The following is a 16,813-nucleotide window of genomic DNA, read 5'->3' on the forward strand; positions in this document are numbered from 1 at the left end:
GTCTTTTTCTTCTCTGATGGAAAATGGAACTGGGAGAAAAGCTGAGCAATCTCTTCTCGCTCAGAAGAATTAATTCTTTCCCAAAGAGATCTCAAGCACAAAGGAGTTCTTTGGCCTTGAAATGTATTTCTACGTCTAAAGAGCAGGGGCCTGCCAGGAACATGCCATATTTGCCTCAAAGTTCCTTGCAGCGGGTGTGAAACTATTGATAAAAATGGCTTTTTAAATATGAACTGACTGGGGTAAAATTACCTCTTTTATAGGACTACACTATCAGATGCCTATGCAAAACATAGCATCTATCACATTTGGCTTTTATTCAGTCTTTATTTCCCTAAATTAATGTTTCACTAGGGCACTTTTGGAATATGATAACATGAGCAGTGTTTACACAAAAAGAGGCTTACATATACAAGCTCTGTTACTAATAATGACAAACTACATTCATCTAAATATTTTCCTAATGTTAATACATTCTTTCTATTCTATGTTCCATTCCTGATATTAAATTTATATTGATACAGCTCCTTTCAATCAACTCATGAGCAATTTGAAAATGTTACTATAAAAATGCCATCTAATTTCAAGTTACAGATAGCAAATCTAGGTTTCATGAAGTAGCCGTTACTGTCAAATATAGAGAAAATTAATTTTAAAATATTTTTAAAGTGAAGCCAGTGATCTGTGAAAGGTACAAAAAATGATAGTAATGAAGATCTACTACTGTGCCCATTCAGCCTTCCTCTTTTGTTGCGAATGCAAGAGTGAAAGACTAATGCATTAGGGACAGTACAAAGACTAAATTCATTTCACAAACTGCCAAAGAGATTCTGAGGATAATTACACCACATCTTGCAAGTCTGTCTTCCTTCACCTCCAGTTGAGCTTGCTTTCCATATTTACTGGATCAGAAATCTGAATTCAAACTCATCTCATCCAAGCAAAAGCCTCACCTTTTCAGTCTCACTGTTCTTTTTTAAGTGATGGGCTGTTGCGGGAGGATGATTAATAATAAGTAGACACTAGGTTAAGAGTTCCATGCGAGACATTTTGTAATATGTTATACAGCTACATGGGGTCTGGCAGATGCACTTTTAAATTGCTCCTAATGAATGACTAGCCTTCAAACAGCTGAGGATTTTAGCTACTAACAACCTAGACTGGTTTAAATCAGTAATGTAGAAATCACTGAACCTCTGCCAAATTTACAAGCCATCATTTTTTCTTTCAACTGCATATCAATTTTATTCTTAAGATAGTTTACTAAAACTTGACAGGATACAAATTTCTAACCATTATAATAAAGGTGCCTCAAAACCCAGAACTGTAATTTAGAAACAGACTATAAAAATACTTACATTAAGAAAGGTGGTGATGTTACGGAGCCCTGTAAAATCAAATATTTTCCTTTACACAGAAGCCTTATTAACTTCAGGAGAATCAGTTTTATAAGCGATAGCAACTAGTGCACAAAGGGCATTTCTACAGAACTGAAGGCATGTGAAACAATAATACCCTACAAAGATAGCACTCTGCCTGATTTCCTATGCTTTTCAATACTTTACTATTATCATAAGAAAAAGAAAAATATCAAACCCCAATTTAAAAGAAACTGCTTACCATTCACTTCTCAGTAAAGCAAAATCATCACATCGACACTAGATGAACGTACTAGCTCCCAGACAGCCAGGCATGAAAACTACTTTTGCCTAAATCTTTCTGCTTGAAAACTCATCCAGAACGGCAGGATAGTAGTAGGTCTTAAATGCCCACCTGCTACAGCAGCAAGACTGCACAGCATGGGTGGAAACATAGCAGGAGCATCAGACCTTGGTGTTTCCAGTCTCTTTTAGTGTGAGACTGAATTGTTTGTCTAGCAGTGAGCTACAGAAGTTTTCCCACCCCTATACTCTCTAGTGCAACAGAAGAATCTGGGGAGAAAGACTTAACTACTGATAAGTTACTTTGGAAGGTATCTTACACCAAGTAACTATGTACCCAGGTTATTAATTCTTACCTTTAAATCTTTCCCTTCATAGTATTTTGTTAACTATCAAGTAGCAAAACAAGCGTATAGTTTTAGAAAATGAGCTTTTTTTTTCTGATAATTGTATGGTGGCCAAAGTAATAGTAATCATAAAAGCCCTTCTTTCCATTCTTTCAGATGGGCTAAAAAATTAGTTTTTACATTTTATTTTTAATCTAAGAACACTGCTTTATTTGCTGGTTGTCATTACCTGGTAGACAAAGAAATTCACTATTAGAAAGATCACAGCTTACCTGAGAACTTGGAATTTTCTTCCCATAGCTTTTCTAAAGCCACGGCTTTCTCTGTGGTCTCAATAAATCCCTCTGCAAGTTCCTCTATCTCTTTCATGAAGTCTAAATCAGGCCCTGTGAATCTCTCTGGACCCGTCTGGATGCCTGAAGTACTTTTCACAAAAAGAAACAGGGCAGGGGAGGTAATTACAAGCTGGAAATAAAGAGCTGAAAATGTGTATAAGATCACAGTAGTACTGTGATATTTTAATTTTTTTTTTTTTTTTTAGCTATTGTGCATTTACACAACCTTTACTTAGTTCAGTTCATTAGTGTGCAATCTGCAACACTGAGCCTCAGAACCTCAGGAAAGAGAGCAATGAAAAATTGCTGAGCTGGAGCTGCTCAGCTTCACCAGGAACCCAATCCTGGCAGCAGCCAAGGACAGACACATCCAAAAAAGTATTTTATGTCTCGAAACACATACACATCTGAGCAACCAGAACAGGTAAGTTGGTCAATGTCACTAGATGAAATATAGGTAAATTCCTCTTTCTGGGCCCTGAAGAAACTTGGTGCTTGCTCTTTAGTCAGTTTACTAAGCAACAGAACTGTGATAACAATTCCACCACCTTAACAAAAAAAGTATCCACACTAACAAACATACACTGTTTCCAGACAACATGCTCCTCAAGGTACCCTTCTACTTGAAAAGTGAGAAAAGTGGACTGTCTGGCTACCTATTTCTGCCTCATGCTGACTCACACACAAAGTGTTGGTCACTAGGAAAACCTATATAGTTTGTATTTGGGATATGACAGCCTATTTTTTTTCAAAACACATGCAACAACCTATAAACAGATCATATTGTCACTACTGATTTTCCCCCGATTCTAGCTAAACTCGTGGTACATGTTATTATCTCTATCATACTACCATCTGGTGGCTATTCAGTAGCACAACAGTTTTCTATCAAAAAATCAGTTAAATGTCTCTTTACAGACAAAATAGTTAGACCGTCCTGAGCCACCATAAACACTGGAATAATTACTTTTAGCATCTTACTAGGTAATTGAATTCTGTTTTATCTTATAGTAAGTTCAAATGATCTTAGAGTGAAATCCTAGGTAGCAAAAATACAGTTATTTTTCATTGGAAGCACAATTAACTGTCACATAAGCCCAGCTTACAAAAGCATAATAAAGATTTACATTTCTTTCTTGTCAAACTTGTAGTTTGACTTGTTTTCAGAACAGTAGTTACTTATTGGTAAAGGAAAACCTGATGAGATAAATGAGATGAAGCAAACAATAAATCAAAGCAAAAATATCAGCCACTGCTTTCAGGTTCTCTCATTTCTCTTTCTCTCCCTCCCTGATCCTTGTTTGTTCAGACACTCACAGACATGTCTGTAACTTTAGACTAGGGGATGAGAAGAAAGTCTAATGTTAATCAATTTCTTGATTGTTTCAGTGCAGCTTATTTTGATCCCAACTTGGTCACCAGCCAGTAGGATTTTGGAAAACTCTTTCAACAACCTCAAACTTCAATGGATTAAAGGCAGAACAATTCCTCACTATTTGTTATTTTAATGGAGTTTTAAAAATCAGTCTTCTGTTGTTCAGAGGGAGGCTTTTAGGGCGATTAATAGCTGCAGTTTACCTATTGCTTTTGAAAACTTCCATATAAGTTCCAAATTTACTGCCTAAAATTCCAGACAGCTAGAAACACTGGTATTTGGGAAAGAACATGAATAATAACTGCATACTGAAAACTTTCAAGCACTGTGCTTTTTAAGCATGAACAAATAGCCAGCCACTACATTGGTTAAGACACAAATCCAGTCAGAACTGTAAAATAACAGTATTCTGGCTCAGTTTCCACAGACATTTTATTGATAGCTATAAAGCTTCCCTTGAACTAAGATGACCGGCAAAAGGCTTCCAGGTCATGCTGCCCTAGGCGCTGTGTGAGGTGTCTCTAGGCTTGAAGGCTGGGAAGATAAGCCACGGTCCTGCAAGGAGTTCCACAGAGAACATGAGGGGGGAGCACAACTAGGAAAGGTACACAGACTAGAAACGTTAAAGAAAAAAGCTGGCAGCACTGGGAGCATGGTGGCTCTGAATCGCTCCATGGAGAAGTGCAGGGAAAAGCAAGTTGATAGTGAAACTCCCAAGCACAAGGATGAGAGCAGGATAAGAGCAGCCATTTCGACCTGCTGTTTCTGAACCATTGGCTTTATGGGGATTTCCAGGGCAGGAGTGATGTCAGCCAGCTGCTACTGTGTCCCTTTTTTTGCCGTCATTGCCACAGACCTTCATCTGGTTACTCATGGAGCTGAGTGCAACCTCCTTTGGAAGAGGAAATAGCAATGGGCATATTAGTTATCAGGCTGTTTTGTGAAAGAGATGAAAATATTTCAGAGCTTCTATCTGCTGAATATCTGTGCTAAGTTTGAAAGGATTTTATATCTTTTCAACGTGATAATAGGGAATCACAGTTATCTCTTAATAACAATGTCATGAGATATGACTAGTTTCTTAACTCAGCACAAACTACACAAAATTGCAGGAAGATGTCATTATTTTGCCAAAGAGATAAGAAACTAGACTTCAAAACCAGATGCAGCGACGCTCAAGACAAGCAATTTTCAGATAGTGTGGCAAAAAACTACTGAGTTGTTGCACTGTTACTTTCCCAAAGAGCCTTCAATGCGTGCTTTCTGGAACAGAAGATGTGCATGTGTAAAGGAAGTCAACAGCAGCAGTTGCTAGGAACAATAAAGAGGATAAGCAAGAGATGACAGAAAGAACAAAAGGAGGAAGCCAGCGATCTGTAAGAGAGTATGTACTTAATTAGAATTTGGGTGTTAGGAGAAAGTATGTATGCATGTGCGCATATGTGCATATGTAAATGATACCATTATCGTCCATGGTAACTCTTCCCTTAATTGTGCATTTCCAGAAGTGCTTTCATGAGGGCAGAAATTAAACTGAAGACATATATTCATACAAGTCCTAACTATAACAAAACACTGTTAAAAGGCAAAAAGACTGCATCTCTCTGAGCATGTAAAAGCAACCGTCATTTCCTAAAGTTATGACTCAGAAACAATAACTCTATCCAAATTACCCAGTTACTCAGGATGACGATAAGAACATTTCAGAGCTGATCTGAGATCTCGGCTCTGATATGCAATGCCATTTAGACTGGTGATTTTCATAAGCCTCTCAGCAAACTCTACTCTCAACCTCACCCCTGTCATCACATTAAAAATTAGTCTCTAAAATTGCCAAGCCCCAGCTTCTCTGGCCCCCATTCTGCAGCATCTCAGGACAGCCTGGAGACATGACATCTCCATCAACACAATACACATGCTGGACAACAGCTTACTGTGTGTTTGTCCCAGAAAGATCTTTCCCCTCCTTGGGTACTTACTATTATAACCCTTGTAAAATGCAAGGAACCACAAAAATATAAAGAACCATAAAAGCATTGTTCCTAACTGGCTACCAAATGGAGAAAACTCATGTTTAAAATTCCTTTTCTCCCCAGCTCTCTGGCAATCTATAAGCAAGATCACAAAAATTGCTCAGGTTTCTGTTTTCCAACTACACATCACAAGACTACAAAAATTGACCTAGATCACACAGGGTTACTGTTCCAGTTACCTGCTGTAGAAATGCAGCTATCTTGCAGAATTATTACTTTTTTCATTTGAAGATACACCTCATTATAGAAAAAAAACGACCCACTAATCCATTCTCATGCAAGTGCATATCACTGTTGCTCAGACCTTCCTTGGTTTTGTTTTTCCACACCTGCTCTTGTATATGAGCTTTTCTGATACTACTCCACTAGAGGAGGCCCAAGTATCAACAAAACCAGCAACAAGAAAGGGACCAGCATGAGTGGGGCTGGTCCAGGAGGGGGGACTAAGCTAGGAGCTGAGTCCACCCTGGAGGAGGCCATGCCCTCACTAATGGGCACTGTCCCTCAGCATCCTAGCCAGCAGGCAGACCCAGGGGTGGGTCACAGGCTCCAGTGACAGCCCCTACACAGAAGGATGAGCTTTTTTTTCCAAAAGACAACTGTATTTCAAACTGAGAGCAACCATATGGCACATACTATGAAAACAAATGGGCTAAGTGTCCATGCAAACTATGCAAAGTCTCTGATTTACCATAAACACAACATCGTTAATGCAAAAATGTCCTTGAAAATTACTATAAAGAACCACCTATGATTTTATATACATCCTCAAAGGGAAGATAATTGGTACTACTGTTCCTGTGCCACCCCTTCTCTCTAGTCAACAAAGGGACATTGCAGGATTCGGTTATGCTTGGCTGATCAAGCTGACAGTCTGTAGTCCTAAGGCTGTTGGCAGCCAGCATAAGTCAGAGCAACCCTGAATTTGATTTAATTTAACTGATGGACCTGCTAGAATAGACTGACCTTAGAATGAGCTTCATCCTACCTTTTTATCCCTTTTCCTTACCTGAACTATATACTACTCAGTGTAGCTTATAGAGCATACAAATGTGCATACATACATACATTTTACTTTTCAGTTGAAAAAATTAAAGCCGCTGAAAAATTTCCCTAATTCTTAAGCTGGTCTAAGACTGCCTCCAGGAAATTCTTTCCTGTTTTTCCTTTGAGCTGAAATATGATTTGGGCAGTTCAGTCAAAGCAGTGTAAATAATCATGCAGAGCAGTCAATATAGTTCATAGTTTCTAGAGGTTTAACACACTTAGATGGCAATTGGGCTACTGATATAAATAAAAACTATCCTTTTAGGAAGCAGTTTGTAAAAAGATCAACAGCTATTGTAACTCTATAACCCAGTAATACGGTATTGCCACTGCAAGTGCCAGGCTACAGGCTTTGTACTGAGTGCAAGACCAGGGCACAGAGGCTTGCCACCTTTGCTTTGTCTGAACTTCTGAACTTCTCTTAATGTACCTGGAGTTCTGTTTTGCCTTGGTTTAGTTTTAACTTTTTTTGGCCAGATGGCTATTTGCTTTACTTTCACTGTCACTATATAACACCACCATAGTTCTATACCAATTAACAAGTGTTCATCCAGTGCAAAGTGAGATATTTATGATTAACATAGCAAAACAGTGCAGAGGAACACGGGCCCAGTACAACAGTAAAGACCTTGAGAAGTGGGGACACAGGATGCACTTTACTGAAATACAAGACGATAAGGGAGGAGGCACAGGCTGGTACTTAGGACCCTATGGCTATAAACAACTCACAAGTGGCCAGTTAAAATGCAGAGCTATAGTCAGACAAGGCCAATTTATAACTATCAGGAAAAAAGAACAGGTATCTAACATATGTGAAAGATACCACATACATTCAGATGTACGACATAAATTCAGATATACCAGATACAAACCAATGGAGAACAAGAAGGGTAAAATGCACATTACCAAACATAAGTGACCCCAAGTGCAATTTAGAGTGGAAAAGAAGCCAACACTACCACATTCCTCCAGGTAAAGGGCTCCAGATCATGAGTTGCCATAACACCCTCACCAGCACCAGACTGCAGCTACTGACCCTATGACTCAGAGCAGCAGAGGAAAGGTGAGCATAAGCACAGAGAAAGGAGGAGAAATTAAGTGGTTGTTTAACAACTTTAACTATATTATTTTTTTACTAGGAGAATTATTGTTTAGGGCTGCATCAAGAGAAGCGTGACCACCAGGTCGAAGGATGTGATCCTTCCCCTTTGCTCTTGTGAGACCTCACTTGGAGTATTGTGTGCAGTTCTGGTGTCCTCAACATAAGGACATGGAGCTGTTGGAGCAAGTCCAGAGGAGGGCCACGAGGACGATCAGGGGACGGGAGCACCTCCTGTATGAAGATAGGCTGAGAAAGTTGGGGCTGTTCAGCCTGGAGAAGAGAAGGCTGCGTGGAGACCTCATAGCAGCCTTCCAGTATCTGAAGGGGTCCTATAGGGATGCTGGGGGGAGACTCTTCATTAGGGACTGTAGTGACAGGACAAGGGGTAATGGGTTAAAACTTAAACAGGGGAAGTTTAGACTGGATATAAGAAGGAAGTTCTTTACTGTTAGGGTGGTGAGGCACTGGAATGGGTTGTGCAGGGAAGTTGTGAGTGCTCCATCCCTGGCCGTTCTCGAGGCCAGGTTCGACGGAGCCCTTGGTCAACATGGTCTAGTGTGAGGTGTCCCTGCCCATAGCAGGAGGGTTGGAACTTGATGATCTTAAGGTCCTTTCCAACCCTAACTATTCTATGATTCTATGACTGTAATACTGCTATTTCTGTATAGAAGCATTTTGTGTAACAATAGACCTGGAATAATAATGATTTGTGACTTAAACTGTAAGATTTCAGTTCTACTAACAAATTATTACTTCATGTAGAAGCGTGTTTGCCCAGCATGGTCTTATGCTCTATCAACATTTCTCTAAGTGTACAAAGAACTAGAACACACTGCCTAGATCAAACAGCATTATGGCCTATTACTGTGATACTCAAGCTTTTCAACTTGCTACAGGCTGAATATATTACTACCTATAAAACTTTGCAATAAACCATAAAACTTGATGCTTTCACACACTTACTTGACTCAAACCAAGACCTTTCTTCACAGATATTCACAATTCTCTAAGAATAAGCATTCATATATATATATATACACACATATATTCTGGTTAGCTCATCTTAATTTGAGCTTTGCAATATATTTATTTAAGACTACGTCCTTCAGACAGTTTACATAAATATCTTTGCATCTGCATTCTTCTCAACATTTTCTAATAGATGAAAATGCTACATTTCTTAAGAAAAAGCCCAAATTGATCTTTACTCTCTCTGCAGTCTGCTTCTGTAACAAGGCCTTCTTACAGAGTACTTTTTCAAGTTCTTTTTATTACAGATCTTCTGCTACTCCTTTTGGTTCTTTGTGGGGCTTACACAGGAGTTATTCTTGTGTTGCTTTTCTATGTTTACTTCTCCCTCCATGTATGCTCCAAATTATTCAAAGTTTAAATCCATTTATTATATACTTTTTGTTGCTCGATTTTACCCTCATGTAATGAAAAGACTTTCTTACGAAAGACAAAAGCATGTGTTCACATGGCAGAAGTGAAAGGCAAGAATATCACAAGGTACCTCCCTATTTTTTTCTTCCAAAGAGTTTTCAGTATCTAATAACAGCATAAAATGCCTAAGAATGGCAAGCAAAAATTAGGAAGAGGCATGGCTAAGGCCCTACATCTTTTGCATTCATAAGGACACTGAAGGAAACTTTAGCAAAGAGTAACAAAGCTCTTATTCTACCTGTCTACAAGAAAATAAGAACCTTTGCTGTAGAAAAAGATGCACTTTGATACTGACAGCTCTGTTAAATTCATGCAACTTACCGTAAGCGGTTGTTTTCCTGTGTTGCATAGCTAGTATTTTTGCATTTTGAACCAACATTACAGAAAAGGGTCCGTATGAAAGGATAAAGGCCCCCACTTGGTAAATCCCGAGCTTCCAAGTAACCTAAAAACAAGTAGGAGCAGAATTAAAACCAGTGACACTGCAGTTATAAACCTGTACCATCACATTATGTTCCCTTCTCCTAGAAAGCAGCTTTGCCACCTGCAAACAATGTAGTTGTATCGATGGCAGATGTCATAGAACCATAGACTGGTTTGGGTTGGAAGCGACCTTAGAGGTCATCTAGTTCCAGCCCCCCTGCCATGGGCAGGGACACCTTCCACTAGACCAGGTTGCCCAAAGCCCCATCCAACCTGGCCTTGAACACTGCCAGGGATGGGGTAGCCACAACTTCTCTGGGAGACCTGTTTCCAGTGCCTCATCCCCCTCACAGTGAAGAATTTTGTTCCATTTAAGAACAACTAATTCAACACAGAAAATTAATAACTTCCGTGTCAGACTGTGACAACAGGGTATAACATTTGAGAGAAGTCTTTGAAAAGCTGATTTTCACAGTTGTAACACCACTGCAACAGCATATGCTGATAGCCTCTCTTCGCAAAATTACTTGTGACCTAGATTAGGATACAGACTTCTTCACTAACTAGTATTCCCTCTTTTTCCCGGCCTTTCATGACATAAAGTAGCTGGTATTCGGCTATATCCATTCTAAATCCCATGAAATGAGTAGGGGTAAGATTCATGTTGCTTAATTTAATATCTACTGTAGAATTACCTGCTGCTGAGCCAGTCATCTATACTGCATTACTTAATAGAAGGAAATAAGTACAATTGAAACTTAAATAATCCACTTTACTCCAAAGTAGATGTCTCAAGTCTAAATCAGACTTTAAACTTAATATCTCTTACCCATCTAAATATAACTTGGTTAGATCCACAGTTAGACAAAACTGAACCCTACTGTAGGATTCTTTCCATTGACTCCACTACATTTCAGTCCACCCTTCTAGGATAAATGTAATATTTCCTAAACACTTCTCAAGCAGAGGCAACCAGAATAGAACATGGGTGAAACAAAACATACAGTTTTCCTTATATTTTGGAGGCTCCTGGAAGCGGATTGCAGCCAGAATCAAGAAAAGCACACATGGCCAGAGTATTTCAGTGAGAGACAGGACCTGAAAAGGCAAATCAAAACATTATCAGTACTATAGAAAACATGATCTGGGAACAAATCATTTCAATTCATATAACTTTTAATAAGAAAATAAAAAAAATAAATATACCCTCTACAACTACTTCAGGGAAAATAACATAATTACAAGTAAATTAGCAATTAAGACTTCTATTTAAAACCCTTACAGCTTTGCCAAATACAGAGTATTTACAGTTCAAAAGCAGTTCTCACTTGTATTTCTAGTGTTTGTAGATATTTCCTCTGGTCAAAGCAGTGACTGGCAATGTGATGACAGTGACATCCAGCTTTCCAATTCCTGAACCTCTGAAGAAGCCAACATTACTCTGTACCTTGCTGCAACTCTTTGTGCTCCCCTGAAGCCTACTGTCTTGAACCTTGCCCAGCGGTGTACCCCCTTGTCATGCCTTGCTCCCTGACTGGGAAACTGGTTGGATCCCTGACATCCTTTCTTTCACCTCTCTCCAAAATCCATCACCTCCAGTAGCACAGTGTTGCAAGACCAAGCAAATGGGCCTGATGCTGCCCACTGCCACTCTTTGTCTTTTTCCCTTCCCATTTCCAGGGACACAATGAAAAGGCACCCAAGCTAGTGCATTGCAGGACTCTCAGATTTTGAGTACGTCTGTCAAGCAAAATTAAAGTACACAGTCTGTGCTTGTATATGAGGAGAGAGGATGCAAACCCCCAAACAGATTGCAAAGAGAAAGAAAACAATTTTCAGGTGCAAAAAGGAAGAAACTGCCATTCAGCCAACTTTCAAAAGACTTCTAGATTCACTGATAAAAGCACTACAAAAGTGTGAATACCAAACTCAGTAACAGAAATGTAGCAGAAATGACAAAGAGCCACACTAAATATTTACCATTAGAGGTTATTAACTTCTCCAAAGTATATTGAGGATTTTTATTTCTAAACTAGTAGAGTTGAATCAAGTTCCACTGGGGAGTGATTCCTAGACTTGGCTATCTTTGGACAATACCTGAAAAAAGCAATGTAATGCTCAGAAGAACAAAACCCGGTGAGAAAGCCTTCCCTGTGGAAAAGGCCTTCTCTGCTGAACACAAGGCAAGGAAATAAAGGCTTTCTGAAATCTGGGAAAGTTACCATTTATCTAAACTGAACACACTCCAAATTCAAAAAGAGCAAACCAAAAAGAGATTGAGGCAATGTACCTTCAATTGTTCAGACAGCAGCAAGGGCCAGCTGCTTCCTAAGGCACAAGGAGCCATGCATGGTGGTTAAGACTCCCAGCAGAGCAGGGGCCCCATCAGCTAGGAACCACTTCCTCAGGACCCCACGAGGTGAACAGGGCAGGCCCAGCCATCACAGACAAGAATCCAGATCCTCACACTAGCTCATGGTGATGAGGCAGGACGATGGACAAGCCAGAAAGACAGTGGCCAAGCACAAAAGCTGAGCTAGAGAGCAGCGCACCTCTGACTTCACCCAAACAGGAGCTGAACCCCCAGAAGCCCCATTTCAGTTGGGCCCTGGGCCCAGGTGGGGCTGGTCAGGGCAATTAAGGTTTATCAGTGCCTCCAGGGTACTGGCAAGTCTCTCCTCCTCCCCATGTTCATCCCCACACATCCTATCTAGGACTGGAAGTGGAGTAGTGCTGTTGCTGCAGAGTACCAGTGGGCTGTTTTGGTGGGTGTGGGTTGTGGATCCAGGTACAGCAGATGAGGAAAGGGAAACTACAGGAGAGATTTGGAGGAGGTGTCACCAGCCTGCCCATGAGGGGCTGGGAAGGGTCAAGGATGCCCCTGAAGACACACACACCATCAACACCAGACTAGTGCTGGGGAAAAGCGGTGGAAGGTCCCACAAGCAGCTCAAGCAGGGGGTCAGAGCTGTGGGAGGCCAGGGCTCAGAGTGAGATTTACAGGGGGAAGGCCCTGGGTAGCCACAAGCTGGGCTCCCTATTACTCCTCCCACGGCTTGAGGCAACCTAAGCTGGGCAGTCAGGGCACCGCATGAGCCAGATGCTCTGTAAAGGGCAGGGAGCCAAAGGGGATGCCCCCAGTCCAGGGATCAAAACGAACAGTGTACAATGACATGTTGGCACTGGGGGAGAAAGGTTAATGAAATGATTAGAGCTGTAAACAACTGTTACTTTCTTTTTGGACTGCATTCTCCTTGGTTGTTGCCATTCATCTGAGAAACCTTGCTGCACCTGAAGAATAGGGTAAACAGCAATGATTTTGTTGAATCTATAAAATTCAACAAATTTACCAACAAATATATCAAAATCATAACTGGATAATACCAGTAACCTAAGCAAATCTAGGCCTATTAAAATAACTTCCATTGCTCAGAAGGTTTTAGGAAAACAAATCATTTCCTCATTTTCCATTCATCAATCAATGGCTTATCAGAGGTAGACTTCTCAGTCTTAACATGCTTTTGCCTTTCTGTGTTAGAGTACCATGAATCTAGATGCTGATAATAACACTTGCAGAGAACCTAGGCATATTAAGCCTCTTCACTGTGTAATATCAACTAATGCCATATGACACTCATGACACATCATTAGTTCAACAGACCACACTTTTCTTCTAGCCCTAACTGCTGATAAACAGCCATGAGAGGAAAATTGCCTTCTACAAATAGATCCACACAATATCATGCAAAACAGAAGCACATCAAATCTTTCCTCAGGTTCACAAAGGTCTGCCCTTTATATAGGTAGATGATCCACATGGATTTCTCCTTGCATAACTGCAGAAGGAGCGCCTTCCCGGCTCAGTGTCTGCACAACACAAAGAGATTTTGCACATTCCCTGGGGCAGCTTCTGGCTCTGAACAGTCAGAATTAAATTTGCTTTGGGTCATTGATTGTAATTTCTGGTTTGGGGAGGTCTGCATCTCAGCAAGCTCTCCATTCAGGGAAGCTACCAATTAGGCAAACTTAAAATTTACATGAAATAAGATTTTTCCTTCAAAAATATACAAGAGGGAAAACTAGACAGAGCAAGAAGAGAAATAGATCAGCACAGAGAACAGGAGACACAGAGAAGACAAGGCACAGATATTGAAGTTTGAGGAACAGGTAATGTACAGAAGTGTCTGGGAATGGAGAAGAATATAAACAACAGTATGTCTTCCCCAGAACTGTCTTTCATATTAAAAAAAAAAAAAAAAAAACCATAATTTGAAATCACTTGGAGAAGAAATTCTCTTTCGAAATCACAGTTTTATTTAAGTGAAATACTTCTGAAATGAAAAGCTGTATGTTTATCTAATTGAGGTAATCCTATCCAAAGCAGCCAACATGCCTCATTGTAAATCCACAGATCATCACAGACAAGGGAAATCAATGAGAAAGTATTAACTAAGTGACATTTTTTTTCCACAGAAATGTTATCTTACTTCAGACAATTTACTTCTTTTTATCTTAAGTTGAAAAATCACATCAGTCACAGTGAAAGCGAACAATGATGTCTCATCTCATATTAAATTTTGACTGCTGTTGAAGTAGCTGCATATTGAAACTTGGAAGGTTAAATTAGGCTTTGTAGAATAGATAAGAAAGGAAATTTAGAAGTATATAAGATTTTAATATATAATCTTAATATACAATCCTCTCATTTCCAATATCTAGATTTTGATCACAATTGTGCAAGATTTCTTACATTACCATTTAAGTACCTGTAATGTGAAGAAAATTGATTTTCATCCTCTCCACTGCTACAAGTACTGGTAGAATCTAGTGATAATTAAAAGATAAGCTGTGGCTCTTCAGAACTTTATGAGATTTACTATCTCATTTACAAACTATAGAACATTGCTGTATTCAGCCATTTTAGAATTAAAACACAGTGTTGTTCTCTACTTGTGTTTTCAACAATTAGAAGACCAAAACCAAAACAGGAATCACTTGCAGCTAGCCTGTCTTTAACAATCTGCAGTGAAAAGGAAAAATTGATAGATAACACACTTTCCAACGGATATTAAAAAAAGATTTAAGGTATTTCTTTTCCATCATTTCCAAAAACTCACCGGTTGCCTCACACGACAGAGCCAGTTCTTCCAAAAGAGAGCCTTGAACTGCTGTACAGCGCGCCCCATATCGTCTTCTCTTTCCTTCATCCACTTGCAGAGTGGCTTCTTATGGACTTTCTAACTGAGAATCATCTAACCAAGCAGTCTGAAGGTATCATTCCAAAGCTGATTAATTTCAGCACTAGAGAATAGCACAAGGGATTTTTCCTTGCTTGCTGGGAAAAGATGAGATTATGTTTCTGCCTGTTGTTTTGCATTCGTTGAGGAATCTCATCTTTCCATTCGCTTCTCAGTGCAATGAACAGTGAGGGGATGGGTTTGCATGAATGCCTTCAGGGTGCTTTACTCCACAGTATGTATTCTGCACTTGTTTTCTACTTTACTAGGACAAAAATGAATGTAAACAACAGGAAAAAAAGAATATGTAACACACATTTGTCTTTTTCCAGTCTGGTGACTTTCTGTCACTGCAGTGTTAATGCAATTTTGCATGCATATACTTATATTTTTGGCCAAAAAAAAAGCAGGAAATAAGTAAACTATGTAGCCCTGTAAATGCCTGTATATTTTTACATCAGTAGAAGTACACATTTAGCACTGCGATGGCCCCATTGCATTATCATATGGCTGTTTACCTTATGAAGGCTGGGCATTTGACATTTCATTCTTTTTCAGTATACATTACCTGCATAAAGGCAGAATATCCTAACAAGTCAGAAAACTGTTAATTAATTGCCACATGCTACTCAGGATGAAAATCAGTCTTCTAGCATTTCCTTCAGTTTACAGGAGAGAGGGTAATTCATGGAGCAGTGCAGGGGGATCTTCAGGAGGGGACTCTGCACGTATCTATGGCAGCAAGGCTACCCAGAGAAACAGCAGGTATCTGGTGGTGCAGAGCTGTGCTGTTTTATTGTGGGGTAAGAATGACTGCCCTACCAATTGGGAATGATACCATGAGAAGAGTAGTAAACTTTCGATATGTTTTTTTCTACCCAAATGAATTTCCAAAGGTAGAATCTAATCCCCCAAAGCTCTCTCTGTGACCAGTGGAAACACAGTAACACAGCCATTATAGAAGGTGCTTCAAACCACATATACTTTGAATCATGAATCACACATACAGAAACATTAGGATAGTGCAATGCCGGAACAAATATTCTTTATTTCCCATTATTGCTGAGTAAATTGTACCATTACACTTTCTGCAAAATGTATTACTATTGAATGAAAGAAGCATCTTAATATTCACAGCTATTTTTCCACATTAAGAATAAAATCCCAGGAAATATAAAAGCTTTTTGAATACAAAAGTAGCCACTGAGGTAGCTGACTTCTTCTAAATTGGAGCTAAGGCAGCAGTCTAAAAAATTAGTAAGTTTGATATTTCTGCAGTGAGCAACTCTGCATCTGTAGGCCCACTGAGCTCTGCCAGTCTTGATAGGAGGAGGTTCAGCTGGTGTCTTATGTCCAGTGCCTGAATTTCCCTTTCCCAAGCTTTGGATTTGGGTCATTCATTAACAGGTTCTGGCCTCCAGAGCACCTTATGAAGCTTAGTTACTCCACTTCATGTTAAACTGACTGATTAATCTGAAAAATCTTTGCATCTGAAATGGTGCAAATCTCTGGTTTAATGTTTATGTTTTTCATGGTTTCAAGGAGTAGAGAAAAACAGATTATATAGGTATGGTGAATTCACAAACTTTTATATACTGGTAAAAATCACCTCCCAGCAAAGCAGAAATTTCAGATGCAATCATGGCAGAATATGAGTAGTTGAATCCCTTTAATTCCTCAATTTTGCTCTGCTCTGAGCCTGAGAAAATACTGAAGTAATCATTTAGCAATAGAAATGTGAAAGTCCTCAGGATGTATTAAAAAGCTATGTAGTTCAGTGTTTGCCTGAATGACATTAAGCACATTTGTA

The 16,813-nt window shown here is 39.5% G+C and overlaps 1 protein-coding gene across 1 annotated transcript in view; it reads right to left on the bottom strand.

The window, feature by feature from the left end:
- Positions 1-15,277, bottom strand: part of ABCA13 (ATP binding cassette subfamily A member 13) — a 174,397-nt gene extending 159,120 nt beyond the window's left edge. The window contains exons 1-5 of the mRNA XM_061369648.1: positions 14,884-15,277; positions 10,771-10,864; positions 9,665-9,788; positions 2,281-2,432; positions 1,359-1,387 (exon numbers count right to left, since the gene is read on the bottom strand). Coding sequence (XP_061225632.1) covers positions 1,359-1,387; positions 2,281-2,432; positions 9,665-9,788; positions 10,771-10,864; positions 14,884-14,973 — 489 coding nt within the window. The 5' untranslated portion in view covers positions 14,974-15,277. The remainder of the gene's footprint in view (positions 1-1,358; positions 1,388-2,280; positions 2,433-9,664; positions 9,789-10,770; positions 10,865-14,883) is intronic.
- Between the last annotated feature and the right edge of the window lie 1,536 nt (positions 15,278-16,813).

The sequence above is a fragment of the Neopsephotus bourkii genome, unplaced genomic scaffold (assembly GCF_033783945.1).
Source record: "Neopsephotus bourkii isolate Nb327-2 ecotype Australia unplaced genomic scaffold, CSIRO-AGI_Nbou_v1 NB_1508, whole genome shotgun sequence".
Lineage (NCBI taxonomy): Eukaryota > Metazoa > Chordata > Aves > Psittaciformes > Psittacidae > Neopsephotus > Neopsephotus bourkii.